Below are 25,728 nucleotides of genomic sequence, written 5' to 3'. Positions count from 1 at the left end.
CTGGAAACCATTCTTCCCAAGCAAGTGTCGGCCAGAGCATGCTTAGTTACCAGATAATTTCTTCGTTCAGAATCTGACTCCGATTTAGGTGTATTGTTCAGATAAATACATTTTGAACCTTTCTGCTGTTTGCGGCAACGATTGATCGATTGCAGTTTAACTGAATTAAGCCGTGTAACGTTGTTAACTGTATTTTAAGGATAAAATGCTCATTGGATCTATTGGTCAGTTACGTTTGTTTTGACATTTGTGGCGGCATTGAAAAGGCTTCATCGCGGGGACATCGTGCTCGAATGCAATCCCCTCAAAAATTTTGCCTTTTAAGTGATGAATAAGAAGTCGCAAGTGCCCTCGGGCAATTAAGGATAAATTTCACTTGTATTTTCAAAGTTTTCCCAAAATTTCCCGAGTTGCTCCGCGACTCGGGAAATTTTGGGAAACTTTGAAAATGCAAATTAAACCTCGTTGCTTATTGCTGTTGGCGCTATTTTTGGTCAAATCGACCCAGGAGCCCTTCCTGAGTTAGCAGCATAGTCATATCACCACTCCTACTTATCACCTGTTATGTAAAAACGTATTGACTCACCTTACTAAGAATTACTTACAATTTGAACCTGTGCCATAAGAGCTTTGTCGCTTTACATCTTGCGTAACAAAAAAAAATAATAATCCACGCTCTTGCAATACAATAAGATACTTTCAAGGTGTAAATTTACGAGAACGCGCGACTGCCAAGTGACATCAATTATACCCTTAAAAATATTGGTTTGAACGCTTCCAAGCCCGCAAAGAATCCAGCAAAGCATAACGACTACTTAATACCTTAATTTTCACTTTCTTGCAATTCTACGATCCATCAAGGGAAAGCTGATTAGAATGGCGGATCGCCTATTGAACACTACCAACAAACGTAAACAGTAATGCTAATCAGTTTTTATTAAATTTATCCAAAAAACCGGTCACCTGCCGACAAAAAGATAGGTCAGTGGACCATAGATGAAATCACTTTTTCGGTTTATTAAGTCAGTTATGTTGCGGAACCACAAACAAAGCATGTGGTGCATAATGGGCGAATCAAAAATGAACAATATCTATAATGTACTGATTGAAAACATTTTCAGCTGCCAAATTCGAAATCCTTATAATTCGAATAGCACTTTGCCAGAGTGTTCCCTCGTTTTCCACTTGACATCAGTTCACCATAAGGACAAAGGCATATCATTTCAGTATTTTTCTGTAAATTAAAAAAGCGTCTGAGTCCATCGAGGAGAAAAATGGCAGATCCCAAATACCGCTTAACAATGGAAGAGAAGATGCATCTTGATGGAAATTCAAACAGTCCTGACGGCCATATAATACACAGTAGAAAACGGGTGCAAAGAAATGGATGTAGCACTTCAGTACTTGTGTTTGTGGTAGTTCTGCTTTCCCTGGCCTGTATCAGCCTAGTCATATTTTTGGCAATAGAAAAATTGCAAAGGAACGATGAAATTCGAAGCTCGTTTTGTAGAACCGTCCTGGGCACATCTAACTCGAGTGGGAATGTGACGCCACCATGCACAAGTGTCCAATGCATACTCGCCTCTGCCAGTAAGTAGCACTTGCTAACCAAAGTCATTTTTATTGAAAGCTATTACGACGCTTAGGATTTTAGAACCTTTTTATTCTAATGAACGGCGCGAAAAAAAAAAAGATTAGATATTTCCCAACAGAAAGGAAATGGCTTACTTAAGGTTGACTAGCCAGCCACCATAGTTACACTTCGCAGATTTCTTAGGCTAGAGAGTCTTTACTATTGGTTTGCTTTCTTGTGAGATGAAACCTGCTAAATTCACTTACAAAATCTTTCTAACAATTGGGTCGGAAAATGCTTCCAAAGATGTAGCTGTTAACTTTTGTTCAAAGTAATTTATACAAAGAAGGATTGGGAAATTGCCAAATTCGACACTACGCTAACCAGTGAATTTCCGGATTTGTTTTTGTCGCAATTTGTGTCCTGTGGATAAAGTACCAAGTTAATTTTTGCTATGATCGTTAAATTTAATTAAATATAGTATGTTTTACAAAAACTAATATTAAAACTCTTCTTTTTCTGTTGGGGATACGCCACATGAAGATATGTAAAAGAGTATCTGAAGAACTCTTGCGATGTGTGTTTGCGTGTTGCTATATAAGTCAAGATGAGCGTTCAAAAACCTGGAACAATCCTGCTGGATACCAGCAAGTAGCTACAAAAAGTTTCCATGTTTTAAACCTACTTAGTACTCAAACTCCATGCTTCTCCCATAAACGGCTGTACTATCATTGCTTGACAGTAATGCGTTGATGACTTACAATGATTTTAACATTTTCATGAGTTCTCTCTACCTTTCATTCAAGCGTTATAGTTATATTTACATCAAACTATGTTTTCATCTCCTTCCTATTTGTAGTAGCAGCAGAGTTAACTTTGGATAGTTAAGACCTTGAATATTCTCATCTAGGCTAATTACCAGTGATGCAAATGTCCAATAAATCGGAAAGGTTTTTTTGATAAATTGATTGTAACTGAAGTAATCCTTAGCCCCTTTTCAGTTCAAAGTTCTAAATTTTATTCATCTGTGTTATATTTTCCCCAACTCACCAAGGAACGGGTGGAGCGGCAATGTGACAATGAAGACAAACATTACTCGATAGCTTTCGCTAACAATAATGGTTCGCTGGGAAACTGTAGCAGAATTCATTTTATCCAAACACGACGATTTCAAAAGTGAAGAAACGTTCCTCTCGTAGGTCCTTGCCGTGAACGTTGCTACAGCTTTTCTACCGATATTCATCGCAAATCTGTTGATTAAAACAATGATATTCATTTTTGATCAATTGTCAAAGGCGAATCAGTCGATGCACATCTGTGCGGTTTTTCTTTGTGGAGCCATCCCATTAGAGTAATCTATATTATGAGCCACTATAGTCAGGCTTACGCATATGGTTTTAGACTCAGAACAACTGTTTACCTTGTTTGATTCTCTTGATTCTTTGAAAGATATTCTGCGGACAGTCGACCAGAATGTAGATCCGTGCGAAGACTTTTTCCTTCACGCATGTGGCGGCTGGATCAAGAGCAACCCTATACCACCTAATGAACCACTCTGGAATCAAGTGCTTGCTCTCAAGAAAAGAAATGACCAACTTTTGAAGAGGCTTCTCGATGACAAAACAGTCAGAAAGAGATATATCGGGGTGAGTGACTCATTTCATAACTTTATTGCCAGTTTTATATTAGTTTCCAGATTGCATAGATCGCATTGAAGGCAAGATTAAGGGGTAAATCATCCCTTTCCCCTACTATCGATAATATCTATAGGACGTAGCCTCATTAGTTCCTCTTTGATTAGAATGATGCTGTTCAGAAGGCCTTCCTATATTACGATTCCTGCACTGACCAGGACGCCATTGAACATGCGAAAGGGTCACCTCTTCTTGAATTAATTGCGAGGTATGGATCATGGAATATCACTAACAAAACTTGGACTTCCGACTCCTGGAATTTTGCCGAGACTTTGGTTCGTATTCACAAAGAGCTCAAACTCTCGCCACTGTTTACACTTCAAGTAAAACCAGATCTGGTGGAATCCTCGCGCTACGTCATAATGGTATTGAAGTTTATTTTCGAATGATTTGAAATCCATCAAACTCGGTTGTATTTGAAGTAGTTATAGGTCTTATTATGGTGGATAATTTTTGTCAACATCAACATCCGTTACCACAACTGAAATTATGAAATTAAATGAAGATATGATCCCGGCAGGTGAACTGCAATTAAAGAAATTGCAAGAAAAAAGACATAGCATCCTATCTCATTCATAGCAGCGCATTACACCTTCACTTGATTAACACCCGCAAGGTCACGACTCGTGTTCACATGATTCTGAAAAGCTAATATCTTGGATGACAAAAGGACTGAGGCGTAGCATGCATTTATCGTGAATTACGTGCCAAAGTTAATCGAGCGCTGAAAGTGCAAATCGACCCACACAATTTTTCTATCTCGGAACTCGGAAATTCTATTCCCTTCGTTGTCCAAAAAAAGTCTTACCTTCCCTTGGTGAAATGACACTCAGTCATACATTTGAAAAATTTATTAACTTGACAACTAGTCGTTTCACTTTGTTGCCGATATCTTTTTTTATTGTGTTCGTGTTACTACAGATCTTCGAAAACAGTTTGCTACGGAGTTCCTCCTGACCAAATCTAAATTTCTCTATTTTAGCTTTTACGACACATTCTCGATAATAGTTCATAAGAGAGTTTCTCTTGGCTAAATCTAAATTTTCTTCAATCCGTTTTGTTGACGGACTCTTTATATCAACAACTACCCCTTGCTAATCCATGATAAGCCTCAAGAATTTGGCAGCGTGTTAAAGAGGAGCAGTCAACTTACAAAAATACTCCCTCTGCGGAAACTAATTTTTGTCTAAAGAAAACTTAAATGTTTAAATCCATACTTAAATGCTCAACTCATATTGCAGTTTTCCCACCGGTAACCTATTCTTTTATCGTTTTCAGATAGATCAAACGACTCATTCTATTACAAGAGATGCATACCTCGCTAATACTTCTTACCATCACCAAGTAAGTGATAACGATTCCTGATAGATATGATGTACAACGTATCTGTCTCATCACGTCCAAATACCTATACTATTTTAAAAGCACCTACTTTTTATTGCGGCTGGACTTTTCGGAAATATTTCCGACTAAGTTGTATTCTTCTGAGAACTATCAGAAATCTAAAATACATCCGAAAAAAATCATCAAGAAGGCCTCCATCGGTTAACTGTCAGCCCTCCAACAGCCAGAACTTTAACCGGCAACGGTAGAAAAAAGCACCACTTTCAGATTTAATGGCTTTCTTACTTAATAACTGTTTCTGACCATGTCAAGCCGCGTCATTCCTGACATTTACCACATAACACTGAAAAAACTTTGACATTGAAAAAACTCAACCAGACCTGGCGCACTTATGGCCGGAGCTACTAAGGAGAAACAAACACAGTAAACTGTTGCTTGGAGTTATTTACAGGTCAGACTTACTGATGACGGGCTAGAGTGTTTCGAGGACTTGCTTGGTCATATCACATCCACGTGGAATGGCAAGGTAGTTCTTACAGGCGATATTAACTTGATGTTATCGATCGCCCTGACTCTTTCCTTACGCGTTACAGTAATACCTTAGACATGTTTGTTATGAAGCCAATTAGAGTCACTAGGACCTCTCGAACACTGATTGATCATATTATTACTAACCTCCCAATGCGCATTTCTGCCACTGATGTCATTACTACCAGTATTGTAAGCGACCACGATTCTCCGTTTGCCTGTATAAATGTGGGTGTAGATCGGTATCTGAACATCGTATACTCATCTGATAATCCAGAGGAACAGTTAGAACACTTAAACAGCATGTTTAAGGAGTGTATCGAGAGACATGCCCCTCCTCGGAGGGAGAGAGTTACGAGTTTCGGATAGAGGACTGCCAAATACGGTCACTACTACAGCGGGACGTCAGAAACAAGTTGAAGGCAGCTATTCGTCGGGCTCGCGAGACCTTCACAAGGCAGGCGTTATCCTCTAATAAACCGAAGGTGTGGCGTATTATCCACCGCATACTGAAACCTAACCAGCAACCCTTGCGGCAGGATCCTGACAGGTTAGACTCATTCTTTGCTTGTACTACCGGGAGAACTTTACCTGTTAGTGGTGACTTACCTTCCTGTCTTAAAGAAGGAATTGAATCTTTACCTCTATCTCTCTAATTTCAAGCTCCGAAAAGTGCCCCACAGCGAGGTCCTGAGCGTGCTGAAATTGTTAAGATCTGATATGTCTACTGGCCCCGACGGTATCCCTGTCCAATTCGTTAAAATGGTGGCTGAATCCATTGCTGGTCCCCTCACAACTATTATCAACAAATGTATCAGGAAGTACTATTTTCCTAAGGCGTGGAAAAATGCGAGGATCAGTCCAATTCCTAAAGTCGATCAACCGAAGTCTGAGGAACACTTTCGTCCCATTTCAATTCTCCCCACACTATCAAAAGTCTTTGAGAAACTTGTCGCGCTGCAGATGACCACCTTTTGTGAATCTGGATCAGTACTCCGCGATACAATTTCTAGCTTTCGTAAGGGACACTCGACCAATACGGTGCTAATGGCTATGCGCAACGATTTGCTAAGAGCGATGAAAAAAGGTGAGGTTGCTCTCATAGTGCTGACCGATTTCTCTACAGCGTTCGACACAGTCAACTACAAGATTCTTATAACTAAGTTATCAACGCTTGGTTTCTCGAAGCCGTCTCTGTGCTAGTTGAATAGCTACTGAGTGACCGGTCACATTTCGTACAGATCGATGATCGTACATCTGAATCAGTGAACGTACGGTTTGGTGTGCCACAGGGGTCGATCCTCGGCCCAATGTTATTTAACCTCTGCGTTTCCGATCTGCAAGATCATCTCCCTTTCTCGATTGGTTCATTTCAATACGCTGACGATACTAAAATAATTATACCAATGGAGAGGGGCACCTTTCAAGACTGTCAAGTTACTTAATGCCCTTTCCGCAAATATGAGAAACTGTAGCGATTTCAAAGTTTAGTTAAGGGAAGTTAATGCCTATTTATTAAATCACATTTATAAATAGTTTGTAAATTGCATATAGGGTTGTATAACTATTAACAATCTCTGTTATATTTTTATACAATATCCTTTTACAGTCCGATGTTATTGCTTTTTATATTGTAGATTTCATGCTTTTTTAATCGTTTTTCAATATTATATTGCAGTTTTTAACAATCCTCCGAAAACGCTAAAATCTCGAAAATACGAACTTGTAAACGCTTTGGGGTTGTTTTCAGGGCCATCTGTGATAGTTTGCATGGTGTATCTTGAATTACACAACCTGCTTTTCACTTACAGGCGCATTGATATCCTCCGCATAAAACAGGCACTAAAAAATGTATATTTGAAAGGGTAAAGATCGGCAACTATGACAATAACGACGCCATTTCTTACCGAAAAACTCTTTTTCCTTTTTCATGGATAATCTTAAGCCATTCTAGAACATTTTGGACGAGTTTGAGCTTACATTTTAGAGAAGATTTCCCTTTAATGTCTTTCTTTGTGGTCCGCTGCCTGCTGATATGTTATTGATCGTGGGCATCCACGCTTCTGGGATTTCGATTTCACTGTCCCTGTTGAAATTGTTACGGTGAAGTGTCGTATAGATGGCCTCTTTCACACTGCGTGTTAGAAATGGGTATCACAATCAATGAACTTTACCTCGTTCTAGAGCGGGTGACATCCGTTATTGTGATTGTGTACTGAAATGGCGGAGATTCTGGTCTTCGCGAGTCGTACATTCCTGCCGTGTTCTTTGATTCTCTTGTATAGATCTGCCAGTATCGCTGATGAAGAATTCCCCGCACTCACAGAGAATCCTGTATAACATGTTTTGATCCTGCATAGCCGGGTTGACCACATTTCTCGGTAGTAATATGCGTGATCATAACGTAGACTCCAACTTTTAAACAGCGGCGAAGTTGTTCGGAAAGATCTTTGACAAAGGGCAGGACTGTGGTGGATCTGCTAAGTACTGGTCAGTGTGTGTCGGTTTGCTGTGTGCGCCGGTGGATAGATGTCTATCAGGTTCTCTTGTACTGCAGTGTCAAGGAAGGTGAATTTGGTGTTACCTTCCGTCTCCCTAGTGAAGTGAATGGAAGGCTGTTGGTGGTTTAAATCAGTGTAGGAAGCTTTTTACGCGCTCACGGACAAGATGGCAAAGATGTCTGTCGGATCTTTTTTCGAGCGCTGATAAGTCTGTTTTCGATCAAGGAGAACATCTTAGTCCGATAGGTGTCGGTGTACAATAGCACGTCCTTTGTCTGCTGGTAGAACTATGATAGACTGGTCTTCCTCTAGGCGTTTTACTGCGTCCTGCATTTCTTCGTGAGGTTAGGCTCCGGTTGTTTTGCTTGTGAAAGGATTCCGTTGAGAGCTCTTCTGACAGTGCCCGCCTGTTGGGGATTGAGTGATCTGATCCCTAATTCAATCTTGCAAATAGTCTCTATAGCAAGTATGTTGTCAGGAGTACGGCGAAGTTTAGGCACAGCGTAAGGCACATGAGCGCTCGGAGCAGTACGGGTCTTACGATAATTGTTATTTGTAACTTCTCTTTTCTGTTAGGAAATTAGTCTTTTGTATCTTGTAGATAACGTCAATAATTGTTTGGGTAATCAAAGTTATTACTTAGATTTTAATTACTCTCGTTATTAACCACTTAACAACCGAGATTGAGGTCATTACGGGATAATCTCAAACTGAGGCCTTCCTTGCCGTATTGTTCGAGCGATAGCGACCGACAGTCGTAGTTATTTAGTTATTTATAATATGGCTTATGAAGAAGAAGAAACGAAAAACTTATTCAAGCGGAAGTCGTCAATTTACATCCGGCGATGCGCACGTTTATACAATCATTCATCGACTCAAACCCTCGGTTAAACTACGTAATCAGTGAACTACACCGGTGTATCACGTATTCTGTCAGGAACACATTTATTTTCGGAAAAGATGATCTTCTATATAGAGGTGTCACAAATAAATTTTGCCTGACTTTCAAGGCAAACGTCAACTAGAATGCATACAGGAAAGACAGAAAAGTGCTTCAAAATTGTAGTCCAAATTAGTCCAAACAAACACGTACGGCCTCTTGGCAAAAAGATACAAATCATCGGAATGCATTATTTAAAATATTTTAGTCTTCGCTTTCGACTTCATATCTCCGCCTTCTAAGAGATTTACGGATGACGTTTACAAGCTTTTTGAACATATAAAAACAACTCCATGTAATGAGCAATACTGCTGCCAACAGGAACCGCTCGACTGTTTACATCTGATGTTACTGGAAGCTGATTTAAACTTGCTTGTGTTATGGAGTGGTAAATTATTAATGATAACTACTAAACTAGCTGTGACAAAAATTAAAAAAGAGGAGAACCACCGCGGTACTTGTATGATCTGTTATGCTCCTCGTAATTTACATAATCCGTAAGCGGCCCGTGGGCATTACCGCTTACAATGCACGGCTCTGCTCTTTGTTGTAGCCAATCAGCGCACGTTATATCGGCCACAAGCCGAAGCCATATGATCATTTATTTTATCATATACACTGCGGTGTTATACAAGGATTTCCAGCCCCGAGAAAAGCCGTAACAACGTGAAAACTATGATATTTTTTCACGAGTGATTGATATCGCCAATCAGCTGCTGACAAGTCACTCGTTCTTCGCGCCACCCGATCAAGTTGATAAATAAACGGCAAAGCCTTCAACATTCTTAATCCGAGGTCGTTTGCCGGAATATTTTCGGATTATGGATTATGGCTGCTGAAAACTATGATATTTTTCCACGAGCGATTGATATCGCCAATCAGCTGCTGACACGTCACTCGTTCCTCGCGCCACCCGATCAAGTTGATAAATAAACGGCAAAGCCTTCAACATTCTTAATCCGAGGTCGTTTGCCGGAATATTTTCGGATTATGAATTATGGCTGCTAAATGATTAAAAAATTGTAAAAAAAGGTCTGCCAACTTTCTGACACTGTCCTGTAATCTTTTCGCATTGTCTTGAGGATTTACAGGAACACTGTGGTTTTGATGGTTATCTACAAACTTATTAATAAGTACGTAGGCCAACCTATTAAATAAAACTTTTGGCATAATTTTCATGTTTTGCTTGATAAAATGTTAATCTTAGCCTTTTCTTGAACAACGAAGGAAATTGTTGTGACCTTCCTATTATGTAAAACTCCATACATTTTGTTTTGTTGGCTGTAGGTAAGAAAGGCCTACCAGCAGCTTATGTCTGAGTTGATCAACCTGATCGGTGGAGAGACTAAGTGGGCCGAGCACCAGCTTAAAGAAGTGTTTGAATTTGAACAGGACCTTTCTAAGGTAAGAAATAAATTTCTCCAATTTACTGGTCAAAAATCAGTTAGGAAATTTTATTTTGAAATTTTAAAGGTAGTTCCATCGAAAACTAATCATCGTGACAAATGAGGATACATTATTATAGAGAGAGTAACGGCCATTTTTAATTTTTTCTTTGCTCAAGCTATCCGCAACTGCTAACGAGAGAGCTGACAGAAGTAAGGTATACAAGTTAATGACTTTGAAAGAACTTCAAAACAAAACAGGAGAACCGGTGAGGATTAGTATCGCTGAAAATTACGGCGAATGGCTTGGTTACATTGTTTTAATTTGATGGATAACCTTAGTTATTCGATACCATGTAATCGATCAAATACCTTGTATTCTTGTCGTAGTTTATCTTCTCGGCATATTGTTATGTTTTTTCCACTGGCCTAACCAGCCTAAAGCCTAATGTACCCGACCTAAGATAAACTTATAGAGCAATTTTTTATGGAGTGTTGATGAACCAAAGAAAGGTAACCACAAAAACTTATCAGAACAAAGTTCAACATCATCATTAATCAATGAAAACTCAAAGGAAAATAGATAACCTGCTTAGAGCGCGGGGAAACACGAATGATCGAGCTGGAATTGGTTTTTAGTTTTTTATTTGATGTATTGATAGGGAAGTGTGAGTTTTCTTGACCAATCACAGAGCGAAGTAAAGCAGAAATTAAGCAATCCAAGATCAACTTCGACACTCAATTGAAAATTACTCTTTTGTTGTGCCACTGCTATCATCACCACCACCATCACCACTACTATAGTCCACTTCCGTTATTCCGAACACCCTCGGGGGAAGATTTAGTGTCCGTAATAGTGAGATTCCGTAATAGCAGGAAACGAGAGAAAAAAATCATTTCGTCTTAATGCATAAGAAATAAAATGTAACTACGTAAACATAAATTTTATACCGTGACCACAAACAGATCCGGTCGCAAGCAGGAAATTTTCAAGTTCGCATCCAATTGAAGAATGGTGTCACTAGTTTCCTTTATCATAATGTTGCTTCATATTATGTGAGTCAGGATTTTGGACGAGTACTTAAGTGTCTGTTATAGCGAGAGAAAAAACAAATAAAATTTCGAGCTGGGGGAGGGGGCATGAAAGTGTCTGCATTTCCTTAATAGCGAGAGAGTCTGTAATAACGGGAGTTTATTTCAGTCATTTCTTTATGCGTTTCGCCGGGGGGCTACCTCTTACTTGCAATGGCGGGATATCCGTAATAGCAAAGCGTTCGCAGGGCGAGAGTCGACTGTAACAGGGTATATCTAGTAAAAAAAAGATTTAAAATTAAGCGTAAGCGCGTGCCGTAAAAAAAAACTAATAAGAAAAAAAATAACAATGATGATAGAAATATAACTTGTTGAGTCTCTTCACCTTTATTCCGTCAGCGCCTGCCTGCGTCGTCGCTTTCGGCTGTTTTAACGCTTTTTTATCGACTTTCTTTGTATCGCGTGTTGTGCACAATTTAATAGTGCAAAAGAAAGTCTTCAGAACCGAAAAGCATTTTCCTTGAGCAGCAGTTTCACTCTCAGAATAAATTTGAAGAGTTCCCTTGCAGGGGTTATTTCACTAGGCTCAGTAGCTATAAACAGGATCTGCCTACCCATTTAATACCATTTCTCATCACAATTTCTTTGCATTTGGTCAATGCTCAAGGGTAAAACTATCTTAAATAAAAGTTAAGTGAATAATCTTCAGAAGGAATTTCTTTCTGAGTTTTGTGTTTAAAACAATGAATACTCAGTTAAAGTGGTTTTGGAGAGTTCTCATGAAGAATACCAATAATTTAGAGCGATTTGTCTTTAAAGTTAAAAGCATACAACATCGATACAAATTGGTACAATACAAGTTACTGAAAAATGTATACTTACACGTGTGTAATCCGCTATTTCTATACTCGTAGATTGACTGGTTGTTTTACATAAAAGCAATGTTTCAAGACACCAGCTACGAAATAGAGCAAGACGAAGAGCTCGCCATTTTTGCTTTGGATTACTTGACAAACATGTCAAGTTTGATAACCAACACACCAGAAAGGTTGGTAACATTGAGTAATCAATTAACCATATTCAATTTGATAGACTTAATAAAAGTTGAAGCACTTTGAGTACTATCACGTCATCTGGGTCGCCACCCGGCTGCCGACCATTGCACCCAGGTGCAAACATCTTTCAACATCATTTATACCTTGCCCATCTACCTGCTGCTAGTTGTATTCAGTTGAAGAAGTTAACGCTCGCTGGAGGAAATCTTTAACTCAGTTCCTATGCTGATTACTAAGAACAAGTTCAATATCATCAAAATATCATTGTGCAGTTCACCTCTGGCATTTATAAAGTGTACATTAAGTTGCGAAACATACCATGTTTTGAGATTTCAAAAAGCTACCTAACCGTTCAAAAATTTACTGCAAATCTACTAAATGGGTCGCTAACTTACGATCTAGTAGTTTCTCGCTTTTTTCTCTGTTGGTGATTTGTTTGTACAATTCGGAGATGAAAAAAAATAGGCATTCTTGGGTCCAGAAATGAATTAGTGATAACCAAAGCAGCAGTTCTTTGTGAATCGCACGTTGTGGCTTTTACTAGTTGATGAGTGTAAGGGCAACGCCTCTGAGGTATGTATTTCAGAATGGGGCGTCATAGCATAGTTTTTATGACGGTTGAATACAATTTTCAAATAGTTGGTACTCTTTTTAATGTAGACACTGCTAATAAGTGGTACGATTACGATCCAGAGAGACAGAGAAATAACAGCAAATCGTCTACGCACTGTTATCAAACGCAAAAGAATCGAGGATTTTACCCTCATAGATGTGGCGATACCTTTTGATTAGAATGCTTCCACCAAAGCATTAGGAATGGGACACTATGGACACTAAAACCATTCCTTTTCACCGTCGCTCCCAATTTCTAGTCATCAAACTTTCTTTCGAAGGCAACGGCCTATTCAACAGTGTGTGCTACAATGCTAATGATTCCTATGGATAACTGTTGTGTTCATCTTCACATCCATCACATGACAAGAATTCATTTCTTACTCTCAGTTTCTTTGACTTCGTCGCCTATATACTGAGGACTCTGATTTTTCTAAAAAGTCAGAAGCAATGTGCCAGTTTTTCCAAAAGAATGGCTACTCTGCTTCTCTCGTTCAAGATGGCCATCACTGCCAAACGTCACAGAAAGAGAGAAATCATTGAATTTCACTCACCCTCGCATTTCATTCTCACCGAATAAAGCAGCAAAATCCATCATTTTTTTAAAAACTTTAAATTGCTTTAAAATTACTCCGAAACTGGTATAATATTAACATATTATACCAGTTTCGGAGTAATTTTAAAGCAATTTAACCTCTGCTAATTTCATTCAAACACAACAAAAACATAAAAACCTTTTCCGTCCTTTCATTCGAAACGTTCAGAAAATATTGGGTCAGGACCCAAGCAATCTGTTAAGCAATCATTGTTTTAACCTGTACTTCCACCAATGTTATTTATTGCATAACTTGTACTCAGTGCAAAAAGATGTACATAGGCGAAACAGGAAAACGACCAAACAACCGATTCCGAGAACAGCTTCGTAACCTAAAGAAAGATGATAAAGACGCATCCAAACCAGTCGCTAGACAATTTCATTTCCCTATTCCTTCTAAGCAGCATATGGCAGTCTGCGGCCTTTCTCTGCCTCTAAGCAGCACGTGCACAATCCTGAAAATAATTGTGAGATCTTTATCGTCTTCTGCTGTTTCCGTAGTGTCACGGCAAGAACTAAAAACATAATATGCTAGTGTCTATAAGCCATAAATCACAAAAGGAAAGAACTCAACTGTGTAGCGAGTGCGAATTTCGACTTTCTAAAGTACACAGATACATACAATAGATAGCACCGGAAAACATCGGGTGAAAATTGGCTCAAGATTGGAATTCAATTGTTACGCACACTCGCCCATCTCGACGACATATGTGGCTTTAAGCAATCCCACTTGATGCTATAATTGACTACAAAATATCCAGAATCTCGCTCGAACAATTTTTCTAACTTCGATTGTGGGGGAGACACATGGATTATTCTTAGTTTTACCTGAGCGGTTCCGCTTTCAGTGACCGCTCAATACAGGTGGAGAATAATAAAATGGGCCGTTGGGACTCAGCAAAGGGTGATTGCGACCGCTTAATAGAGGTGAAAATTGCGGAGATCAATGGAAAAAAAACCTGGCTTTGGCAACTGACCACTTGATACAGGGTGACCGCTAAATACGGTGCCGCCTAAAACAGGTTTGACCGTAGTTTTTATTTAAAACAGTCGATTATTTGGGACGCAGTTCCAATGATTTCTCTCTTATTCTTTTATCAGGGTCCTTGCAAATTACATGATGTGGCAGGTAGTTGTTCAGCTGGCTCCCCATCTTAGTGAAGAATACCGTAGGGCTTTCTACAACTATCACAGGGTGGTTATGGGAAGCTCGGGCGAGACAGACATCTGGAAAAAATGTATTACGGAAATGAGTCGCCTTGACAATGACATTGGAGATCCTCTGGGAGTAATCTTCCTGGATGAGAAGTTTGATAAAAAAGATAAAGAGTCGGTGAGGGCCTTGTTTCATTGAGGAGAGTTTAAACGCGTGTATTTGTTATTTCTTTGTAAGTTTGGGAGCTTTGTTCGACAGTCTCTTTTTTACTAGTTATAATTTACATGTGCGTCGAAAATAGCGGCTCCGGACCAGTCATCAAAGAATAAGCCCACGCTTAGCGTGCGTATATCGGGTTATATATGCACGCAGGAAGTCTGGAGAGCACGAGAGAAGTGCAAAACTTGCTTGAGGCGCAGCCGAAAAAACCTCTAGCTTTTTCAGTGCTCTTCGAGCTATCCAAGTGCATCCATAACTTGACATACGTACATTAAGGCTTGAAACAATTATTTTATTGCATAGTATGCAGACACAAGTTGTGCTCGTAAAGAAAGAGTTTGTTATTACTGTGTCGGGTTAACCAGGTAATCGTGTCCCTCCCGTAAACTATGTTTAAATGACAAGGAGAAAACGACTAAGGAATATTTCGAGACCAAAGCTTGTTCAAAGAATTGTAAATGTTCTACTCAGAAGCGATCAAGGAACGAATTTCTTGCATGTACGTAGTAAATTAAACATTCTTGAATCGTTATTTACTGGAATTCACGGCCAGAAATTTTCATAGTTTTGTGTTGAAAAGTTTGATAGTTCTAAACAATACTTCAAGCAAATATCAACAGCTGAAAATGATATCACAAGTCCGAAAAACGAAGCGAAAAAAATTACAAATTTCTTGCATTTACGAGACCAGTGTGATAGATTTATCCTGCTAGAACTATTGTTTACTAGAATGTACGGCAAGAAACTTGCATAGCTTTTTGTTGAAAATTATGAAAATTTTATCATTTCAAAATATAAATTTCTTTTGGGAAACAGTTTTGGGACAAATCATCACTTCAAAATAATATTTACCGTTCTAGTGAAGAGTCCCCAGCGTCGCAAAGCCTGATTTAAAGTCAGAAAACTTAGTTCAGTTTTCAGCCATAATCCGCATTGCTTTTGGGAATGAAGTATCGTCAACTCGAAAACTAATTTCGCTGCTTGAAAGATCTACATGCTCATGTTTTTCCAAACGAGTATCATTTAGCGTATTTTCTTTCATTTTGAGCTCCAAAAGGTGTATCTCAATCGGAATAGAGCGGAAAAAATATTGAAAGTTTTGAAACCTTGCGGCCAAACTCTACTGAACTTCAGCTGAATTAAAACTGCACACGTCATAATATAGAGATTTAATATATAGATTTAGGCAAGCCTAAAAACGGAGCTCGCATTTTCTTTCCTCGCACGTCTCTTCAACAAAACTAAAAATCCCCTACTATGGATAAAGTGCGTGGTAATATTAATGGATTTTCATTCGCAACTTCTCCGTGTCCTTGTAGAGGACTGATTATAAGATAGTGCCCGTGGTACAGTTGGCCGCGCATGCTAAAAGTAGCACCTTTTATGGTCAGTCCTACGGTCCTACGGTCGTACGGTCGTACTTCCAAATTTTTTCGGCTTGATGGGTTACTACTGTTTTGTATAATTATGGGGCTACGCTCTGCGAGCTCCGCTATTATAGATACACGGACGTGTGGCACATAAGGATTTTTACAAAGGTAGCGCCTTAGGAAATGGGTAGACCTTGCGTGCGTGCTATATTATAATTAAAGTTGGATATGTATACAAACATAAAAAATTGAATGTAAATGTGCTGTTCTTGTTAAACATCTAAGGCTTAACCCTTTGAACTGGTTAAAATCGCTGGTTTCATTAAAGAGAACGAGTATAAAAATTTCAGAAAAAATGCTCTCATTTAATCCTATGAACAATTTTTTAGGACGGCTTGATTTTACCTTTTTATTCTGTGTTACAAAGACGACAACATTTCAGTGGGGGTTAATACCTCCAACCAGTTCCCTTATACACTCAAAGCTAAGTACTTTCCGATTCATCCAAAATTAATCTGCCTATGACTTACTGTTTGAATAGGCCCGACGTCACTTAGTATCAGATATATATTCAGCAAAATTCTTGAAATTTTTAAGTTAATGCCATCAAGTAAACAAGAAGTTTGCTTTGCCTTTTTCAAGTAAATAAATCTTTGCTATTTCTTGTAAAAATTTAACTATTTCAGGTAATGGCCATGATCGATGATTTGAGGGAAACGTTCATCGCTAACCTCGACAAACTTGACTGGATGGACAACAAAACAAGGGCTTATGCCAGAGAAAAGGTACATCTATAAACGCTGCGACGAAAGACTTCCACCCACTGCCAGTGCTTTTTTTAAGAAATTTACATGACTTTATATAATTCCTCGTTGCTTTTAAACACATTCAAGGTTCTTATTTAATGTATCTTTTCTCGGCAATGGTTGTTAAAATTTCGTTTTCTATTCTTATAATATACCCAGATATTCCTGGATGCATTTCAATGGCGACCCTTATGGAATCCCCAAATTAATGAGAATTGTTTCTTCTCTAAGGTTTGCAAAGCAGTAAGAGTTGTTATCGAGTCGAGCTGCTATTGCGTAAAAAGTCGCTTTCAAGATTTCTTTCATTCATCGATGTCGTCGTAATGTTAATGATTATAGTGTTATACAGCTATAAGAAACATCCGTATTTAACACAATGAAATATCAAAAACAGAATCAAGTTTCAAAATGGTGACAAATGCTGCGGAACTGTTAAGCTTACAGAGAACATCTCAAATTCAGTTTCTGATATTATACATCTAGCTGGTAAAGATATTTTACATTTACTAGGTCTCGAAGCGGGTCCTCTATTCATAAAAAGCATAATGCTGAAGGTGATACTTTGTACCAACCTGAATGATGTCTTAGAGTTGTCTGATTCCTGGCTCAACCTTCATTTTAAATCAAGAAATTTGATTTTCTGGATAGTAATCTTTGACAAACAACAAGCCAAGGGATTTAGGTGAACCATGGTTTCTTAATCGTCTGCCCAGTGGTAATGAACTTGCTATCGTTTAGTCAATTCGGCAAGAACTCACTTTGGGCTTTTCCTGAAACGACTTCACTACATAATCATTAATACGTTGTTCATTACACATAACTAAACCTTCATGTTATCACCCTCAGGCTTCTGCAATCAGACACAACATTGGGTACCCAGAATACATGAAAGATAAACGAAAGCTATCAGAGAGATTCAAGGACGTAAGTATAGAGAGGATATTACTTGATGGCGAGAAGATATGAGTTTTATGTGCGAGTGAGATATAATTCGTATCACGAGAACATAAAATTCATAACTTGGAGCTAACATGTAATTTTCTTTTTATCATATGGACAATAAATGTATGTGGTAGAAATTCAAATGCTGGCTTTTATACAAATACTGGATATTATACAAACGAAATAGCCGGTGCCCAAATTATAAAAAGGTTCACATAACAACGCCCGTTGGTCAAGGTACATGTGAAGAGTGTTTTAGATCTCTGTAAAACACTCACGCCCATATACAATCTGTAAAGCACTTATTGCGCTTTACCATATATATGAAAGAGAAAAATATCTAACCTACTTAAGTTCTATAATATTACATATTTCATAGATCTCTAGAGTAGAACTTAAGAAAACTGAACAACTGTTAAAGTTAGCAGAGAGCTGACCTAAAATTATGAGTTCAGGTTCCGTTTAAATTCATTAAAAAATCTCGAAGCGCTAATGGTCCTTGGCAAAGATTTCCATAAGGATGGAGCGGCTAAACTAAAGGCTATGTCCGAATAAGTTTCAGTTTAGCATTTCGCTTCCTGAAGACGGTTTGTAGAAGATGATCTAGGTTGTGTAGTGGGCCTGCACTGATAAATCATACTTGAAATATAGCTAGGTGCCTACACTTCATAGGTAATAAGAAGTAATTCAAACATATCATGCTCCCCAACATGGAGTAAAGCTCTTTGAGAGCTGGTTTATTGCAAGAAAAAGACTTACAGATGGCACTGACATGACACGTCAATGAATACAGCTCCTAGATTGGGATTCCGTCCCACTTTATATGTCACCTACCGTTTTTTGCTTTCTTTATTTTGCGTCGCCATGAGCTACTATCAGCCAGCAAAATTCTTATCGTATCAGCGCTAATCGTATGGTTCCCAAAATATAACCGCAGGCAAAAACATTTGAATTTAAGTGCCTATGACACGAATGTTTTTTTTTTTTTGCGTAAATATTTAGCTTATCATATGTACAAACCAATTCCGATAGAAGAAAAAATTCAAAAAGCCCAAAACACGGTTTTTTTGGGCCCTAAAGTGTCCTTATTTTGTCTTAAAAGTGTCACGTGGACTTATAACGAATTAGCGGGTGAAAACTGTGAAAACCCTCAGTTGATACTTACAAATCTCTCGCATCTCATGTAATTTTGTATCAATAAGTGTTGAAATACTCTTGAAATTATGACCGATAGCGATCTATACTTACCTTCAGCAAGCTCTAACGAGAGATGTGATACATCGTACTCAAGTGACACAGAAGAAATGGAAGTTGCGAGTACGGTTCAGCCTTACGAAGGAGAACCGCGTGCATCAAAGAAGATTTCGACAAAGACTGACAAAGGCGGTTTCTCGCCTGCGGTTTTCAGGTCAATACTAGAACAAAAAACTCCCGTTACAGAATATTTAGTTTTTTGCGTTTGTGTTTTGTTTTCTATGGCGAAATATATGTTAAGAGTGGGTAGTGTGTTCGTTTCTGTTGCCATAACATTTCATTCCTTCGTGCTTAGTGCGGCGAAGGTTCCCCTTGCTCAGTGCTCTAGAGTTTGGTTGATGTAGAGTAATTCCTTTAGCAAACCAAAAGCGATTTTTGGCGAAAGAATCAGCTGTATCACGAGGCACGATGATTTTTCGCCGAGAAGTCATCTGATTCAATATAATCTCAAATAGGGATTTTAATAGAGAAAAACGTCTTTAGTTTAAGTGCAGCATTGCCATGTGACCCACTTCGCCCAATGGGTAAATGAATATTTCGTATGCATCGACCTTCACGCAGCACTTGGATTCACTTCCATCTAATTCAATAAAACTTGTGTTTCTTTATTTATCTCGTTGCAGTGCTGTTATCACAACGACATTGCCATTGTTGCTACTTTTACTTCTTAGTTTCTTGTAACGTCATTTCACAGCATGTTTCAGATATCAGATATTATTCTCTTCCATGGGAAGATAAACTTAGGCACAAGAATGCGTTTATATGATTTCCATTGTTAGTTGTAATCATTCCCTGAAGAAGTCTCCGTTAAAGACGAAACGAGAAATTACAACAATAAGACGTCTTCCTTTGTACTGTTAACTAGTCTCCGTCAAAAAAGTGTAGCGGATTTGCGTGTTACGAACGACACAAAATGAATGGCAAGTTTTCTTGATGGGTTAAAGATCTTTTGAGGGAAAGAATAGAAATTATGAAATTCCTAGTCTCAGTCATGTCTTATACTGCCTGTAATCGTGAAAATTATTGTCCTACCGTTTTCTGTGTGTATTGCGTTAAGGTTCTAATTTACCTGTAAGTGTTTGTACGTTTTATTAGTTGCAATGTGTACACGTGGTTGATCTTTGTACCATTACGTAACGTTACGTAATTATGGCAAGTGGTTCGTCAGGTTTTATGAATAAATTTAGTCCGGTGGATCAATGTTCACATCCACTCTTTTAGAAACAGCGTAGTCGGTTTCGATCTTCGCCTGTAAAGCTATTAAGGAGCAGTTACAAAAATCGGACTCTGGCGCATTGTCAAATGCCGCAAGTCACATCTCCACTTTTTGGAACTACTGTATCACAGATCAACGAGTTCAATAGTTACAAAATGAGGTTTCTGACACATTTTGAATTTCACAAGCCACCTCCTGTGAAATTCAAAGTAATTGACACACGCTACTGTCACTCTTGCATGCTTCCTGACGGTTTCATACAACAGGATCTACATCAATGTTGTATCTTCTTATGAAGGAATCGTGGTGTGCCTTGATTTTAAATGAGAAGCATTTAGTAGGTCACACTCTCAAGCTCTTGGTTGATGATGTGGAGCTGAGCCTCTGCGAAGATAAAGACGTGACATTTCACATTCCCTAAACCCGATGCCTTCCTGTTAATTGAGAGCTGAACTCCTTCAGTTTCTTCGTATCCACCGATCTCAATCCTGAACCGTAAAGATCGTTGTCCCTCATACTTCCAAGACAAATAGAGCACATCACTCTTCAGCATAAACGTCTGTTGCATTCATTACGCTGTTTTCTTTCCAAAATCTTCTAAAGACCCCTGACACATATACCCTCGACTGTAAAACCTTATTCGGTATTCCATTCACAACCACCTTTACCTCAGTGATGTCGGGATTGAATGTCTTCTCACTGTCTCTTGCTCCTATTGTGTGTGGCTTGTAGAGGAGAAGATGTCCCTTCAGTGATCGCCTTGGGGAATTTACTGTTTCATTGATGATTGTGTCAGATCCCTTATCTATTAAGATTCCGCTTCAGAAAATAATGGAAAGCATCAGGAATTGAGAAGATGTGAGATTAGTCAACAATCGTTCGATGGCACGAAAACTTTACAGCAAAACCAAACTTCAAACATTACACAACACTCGAGGGAGACAAAAGTTGTATTTGATAAGCCGGTCTACTGTGGAATGAGCGTCCTCGACAATCAGCAAGACACTGATGTGTGACTTCCATTATAACTGTACCAAACCAAAATATGGAGATCGAGCAAAGCTTCTCTTTACAGACACAGACACTCTCGTGTATGAGATTGAAACTGAATACTTCTTCAAGGATAAAGGCGGTGATGTTGAAGATAAATTCGACACAAGCAACTACCACAAAGATCACATGTCAGGGATCTTAACTGGCTGCAACAAGAAGGTTGTGGGCATGATGAAAAATGAAGCTGGTGGTAGGATCATTGAATAGTTCGTTGGATTGAGAGCAGAACTTTACAGCATCAAGATTCTTGAGGGAAAAGTGGAGAGAAAGTGTAAAGGGGTTAAGAAGGCTCTAGTAACGAAGACTATTAGTCATGAATACTACTAGGAGTGCTTATTCAGCGGAGGAAAGATTCAAATAAGGAATATAATTGCAATAAGATCACTTAAGGATGAAGTCTTCACTGAGACCATCAACAAGATAGCCTTGAGTTCAAATGATGATAAGAGGGTAATCAGGGAAGAGAAGAACTTTTGCTCGTGTCCACTATAAAATATGACTACTGACAATAGTCCATTCAATACATTAATGATAGAACCAACAAATTCAGGAAAGACGAGATACCTGGTAAATCTCTTGAGCAGTACCCTCCGAGGAAAGTTTCATCACATATTCTTGATTTGCCCGACATTCATTCAAAACATTACATATGATGGTTTTAGAGAAAATGATAAGGACTTACTTATCTTGACTCCACTTCAAGACCAGATAGTCTTAAGAACAGTAGTTATCCATATTTATCCGTATGAGGGAACTAATATACTGATCATTCTCGATGAATGCGCTGCTTTGAGAGACGTGAAGCAGAGGACGAATGAGCTCGTGAATTTAGCATTCAGCGCAAGACACACTAGGATCAGTGTTCGGGGAATCACACAGCAAACGACAAGAATCGAAAAACCATTCAGAGAGAAGACCGCTGCATTAGTTCTCTTGTATACACCCTCAGCAAAAGACATGAAGATCACATTCGAGAATTATGTGGATGAGTGGACGAGAGATGAGCAGAAGGAAAATGCGACTTTGCTAATACTGGCGTCCAACTGAATGCTGGGATTGGCCGAGCCAGTACCAAGTCACTCATGGGGCATCAATGTCCGTGATGAGTCTTCGATCGTTTTTATTGTTGGGAGAGGCACAGAGCGAAATAAACCTTCCCAATTGACTCAAAAGTGTTTGCTTGTAAACCGTTTTTGCTTAAAAAATGGCATGAGGAGATCATTGCTCAGTAAGGGGTTGTGACAGTGACCGCAGATACCCAAGAAGCTACGAAAATTTAAGGAAATTCTTTTATACATATTTTTATTTATATTTTCAGTTAAACTGCCCAGCAAGTTTTTGCTGGAGTCCATTATAAGTTGCTGAATAAATTCTTATGTCTTCAAGGTGCGTAAAAAAGGATCACGTGGATAAAATTCACGTTTTTAAATGTCAAGAAAAAAGAAGGAAACCCATCTGAAAAAAAAATATTGGACGAACAGATGCGAAAGAAAGTCCTTGTATTCGTTCGAATCATTTTAAGACGGCCGGCCCACGGAAGATCATCCTAATCCAGTACTATTTCTAAACGGATACACAGTCAACTCAGGATTTCTGACGTGAAAGGGAAAAAGAAGAGTTCTGGCCAAAAAGGTCGCTACAAGTGTAATCGACCTGTGACCGATGAGATGAAAAGTAGCTCCAACGCATTCAAGCAGAAATCGAATGTCACTGAAAATGTGGCAAAGGGGAGAATAGGAAGTGGTGGTGAAACTGTGATTGAAGCCGAAAAAGCAACGAACAAAACAGCACCGCCTGGGGATGTTAACAACTCTAACATGTGGAATATAATGTTAACAATGATGCTCCTTTTGAAATCCATATGGACGATAGCACTACTTTTAAAATCCAGCAGAACAAAAGCCAGTCTTCAAAGACAGAGCAAAGGGCCACTGAAAACATTTCTACTAATCCTGCAACCGAAGATCATACTTTTGCTCTGCCAGTTGGCATTCACGGACACGAAAGTCCTCAAGGCGAACAGGAACTTGATCCTCATTGCCCTTTGTGTCTAGTACTTCAGAAAAGTGTGTCTGATATACAGCAACAACTAAAGCAGACAAAGCCACAATTGAGGAAATGAAAGAACACGCTTTTGATCTAAAAGACATAAAAGAAACTAAACATCTTGTTGAAACATATTCCTAAATTATGGAGTGTTTCAGTTTCTTGTGTCAAAGACAAAACCCAAAGTGCAAAAGTTGCAATATTTCAAAAGAAAAAGGTCACAAGCATTAAAGGGTATCAAAACGACTTGAGTAAATGTAAGCCTGGAAGAAAAAGAAAGTAAACAGTTAAACAAATTTGTCAGAGGAAGACTTAGCCTACAGATTTACGACTTCAGCAAGTAATGAGTCCACAATTTCATCAACTTGGATTCCCTTTTTATCAAGAGAATTTCAAGGTTTGATCAAATGGCCAAGCCAGGAAATGTAACAAAGTTCTACCCGGAAGCCTTTAAACCATTTCCTAGGGCTTGTCCAATCACTGATTGTACAGCAATGTATGTTCACAAACCCTCTATGGCAGAGGCACAGGCACTGATATACTCTAGTTACAAGATCCATAACACATCCAAATACTTGGTAAGATCATTTAAACCATGTTTGCCTTAACATGAATTTTTTAAAGTATTTAAACCTTAACTTAAAACCATGCGATAAGAAATAATGTTCAAGTATTAATTCATTCATTGTTCATGTTTTTATTTATATAAAGTGTCCATCACTCCCAGCTGGAATTGTTTCATTTGTGTCAAAAGGCTATGGAGGCGTGTCATCTGATAGATTTATATTTTCTGATTCTGGCGTGATCTCAAAATTCTCTTCCAACTCAGCTTGTATGGTTGACTGTGGTTTCAATGTACAGGGTTTTCTTTTAACAAAGCAAGTAAAACTTTATATGCCTCCATTTACCAAAGGTCAGGAACAATTAACAAAGGTAAACGTTCTTCAGGGTTAGACAATTGCAAAAGCTAGGATTCATGTTGAGCGTGCCATCCAGCATCTGAAACGATTCCGACTTTTCCAGTCTGTGGTGCCTCTGACTCTTAAGGACACACTGGATGACATGGTTATTGTTTGTGCAGCACTCACTAATTTACCGCCACCATTAATTGGTTAAATGTCATGACGAGACAGGTACAGCAACTCTTTATAAATTCAGCTTTATAATTTATGGGAAAATTTTAATATTAGGCACTTAAAAAATGTCTCGATCAACATTTATTTCATAACAATTTGTCTCAAAGCCAGATTTCTTATGGCTTAATGAAAAGTTCCAGAAGAATTAATCAGGGAATGGTTAAAACAAACCAACCACCACACATTTTAGAGTTCTCTGGTATAGTTTAAAAATTAAGTGCACACAAAGCCTTTTGAACCAAATGGTTCTTTACACTCTTACAATAATTTTGGGATCTCAAATAGCGCTGCAAAATTACATCTATTAACATTCCAGCCCTTCAATTGGGAATTGAGGATATTAACTTCCTGCACCAAAGGATTTAAGAATAGAATAAAAAGTCTTAACTGACATTGTAAGGAGATAATTCTGGTAAAATGAATTCCAAAATTCCAGAGGCCGAACTCACAAGTGATTCGGATCATCGAGAGCAGCTTACAATTCTCGTCACAAGTGGTAAAGCGAAGGAAATGATTGACATACCTCTCACTAAGGATCAAGTCAAGGGCTTCCCGAAAAAGATGTTGAAATACTTCAAAAGGTACGAGACCTTACTCTAAAAAAACACTTGTGAAGCTATCGTTAACACTTTTCTCGAGCTCTCATGTAAGGCATCGTCAAGTCTCCTCCCCCTTGATAGATGAAGGGGGAGGAGACTTGATGAAAGAAAGCTTCTGATAGATTTGAATGATAACTTCGTGGTCAAGAGAAATTGGAATGATTGCCGTAAGACTGAGTCTGAAGTATGGAATATACAAGGCGATCACAAGTGCCGTTCTTCTCACTGCTAGTAATGTTGATTTTGACTAGGTTCCTGAGAAGGAATCAGATACCGGTCTTTCTGAAGAAGCTGATTAAGTTCTTATCATGACTTGATAAGAAATTGAGCGAGTACTTTGCTAAGTACTTGAGTAAGTACTTGAAAATTATGCATTGAAAATAAAATGGATGGAAAAGAACTTAAGACTGAAAAATTACCAGTAGCACAAAAGGTGAAGAGTGAGAGAAGCAAAGAAGCATAGCTTAGGTGTTAGAGAAAATAACGCTGATTCTGAACAACACATTGAGAAGAAAGCTGAAACGTTATCATTATTCTCACTAACTCAAATACTTTTAGTTACAAGCATTGTTCTTTCACGGGTTGTACTCTGCTATAAAAGGAGAGAGGTGATGGCTCTCGTTAACAAACCAAAACCACAGCCTCAACCAACACAACCACAGATTCCTGTTG

General features: G+C 38.6%; 1 protein-coding gene and 1 pseudogene across 1 annotated transcript in view; both read left to right on the top strand.

Moving 5' to 3' along the window:
- Nucleotides 1–1,126: 1,126 nt before the first annotated feature.
- Nucleotides 1,127–25,728, top strand: part of LOC113674585 (endothelin-converting enzyme homolog) — a 49,068-nt gene continuing 24,466 nt past the window's right edge. The window contains exons 1-10 of the mRNA XM_027191069.2: nt 1,127–1,590; nt 3,023–3,219; nt 3,375–3,632; nt 4,546–4,611; nt 9,868–9,984; nt 10,145–10,234; nt 11,912–12,045; nt 14,361–14,592; nt 16,691–16,789; nt 17,657–17,734. Of these exons, the coding sequence (XP_027046870.2) occupies nt 1,275–1,590; nt 3,023–3,219; nt 3,375–3,632; nt 4,546–4,611; nt 9,868–9,984; nt 10,145–10,234; nt 11,912–12,045; nt 14,361–14,592; nt 16,691–16,789; nt 17,657–17,734 (1,587 nt within the window). The 5' untranslated portion in view covers nt 1,127–1,274. The remainder of the gene's footprint in view (nt 1,591–3,022; nt 3,220–3,374; nt 3,633–4,545; nt 4,612–9,867; nt 9,985–10,144; nt 10,235–11,911; nt 12,046–14,360; nt 14,593–16,690; nt 16,790–17,656; nt 17,735–25,728) is intronic.
- Nucleotides 21,173–21,767, top strand: LOC149041279 (uncharacterized; annotated as a pseudogene).

This window comes from Pocillopora damicornis, chromosome 8, assembly GCF_964200805.1.
Source record: "Pocillopora damicornis chromosome 8, jaPocDami1.2, whole genome shotgun sequence".
Lineage (NCBI taxonomy): Eukaryota > Metazoa > Cnidaria > Anthozoa > Scleractinia > Pocilloporidae > Pocillopora > Pocillopora damicornis.
Note: the sequence above shows the minus strand (reverse complement) of the source record. Positions and strands in the feature narration are given on the sequence as shown.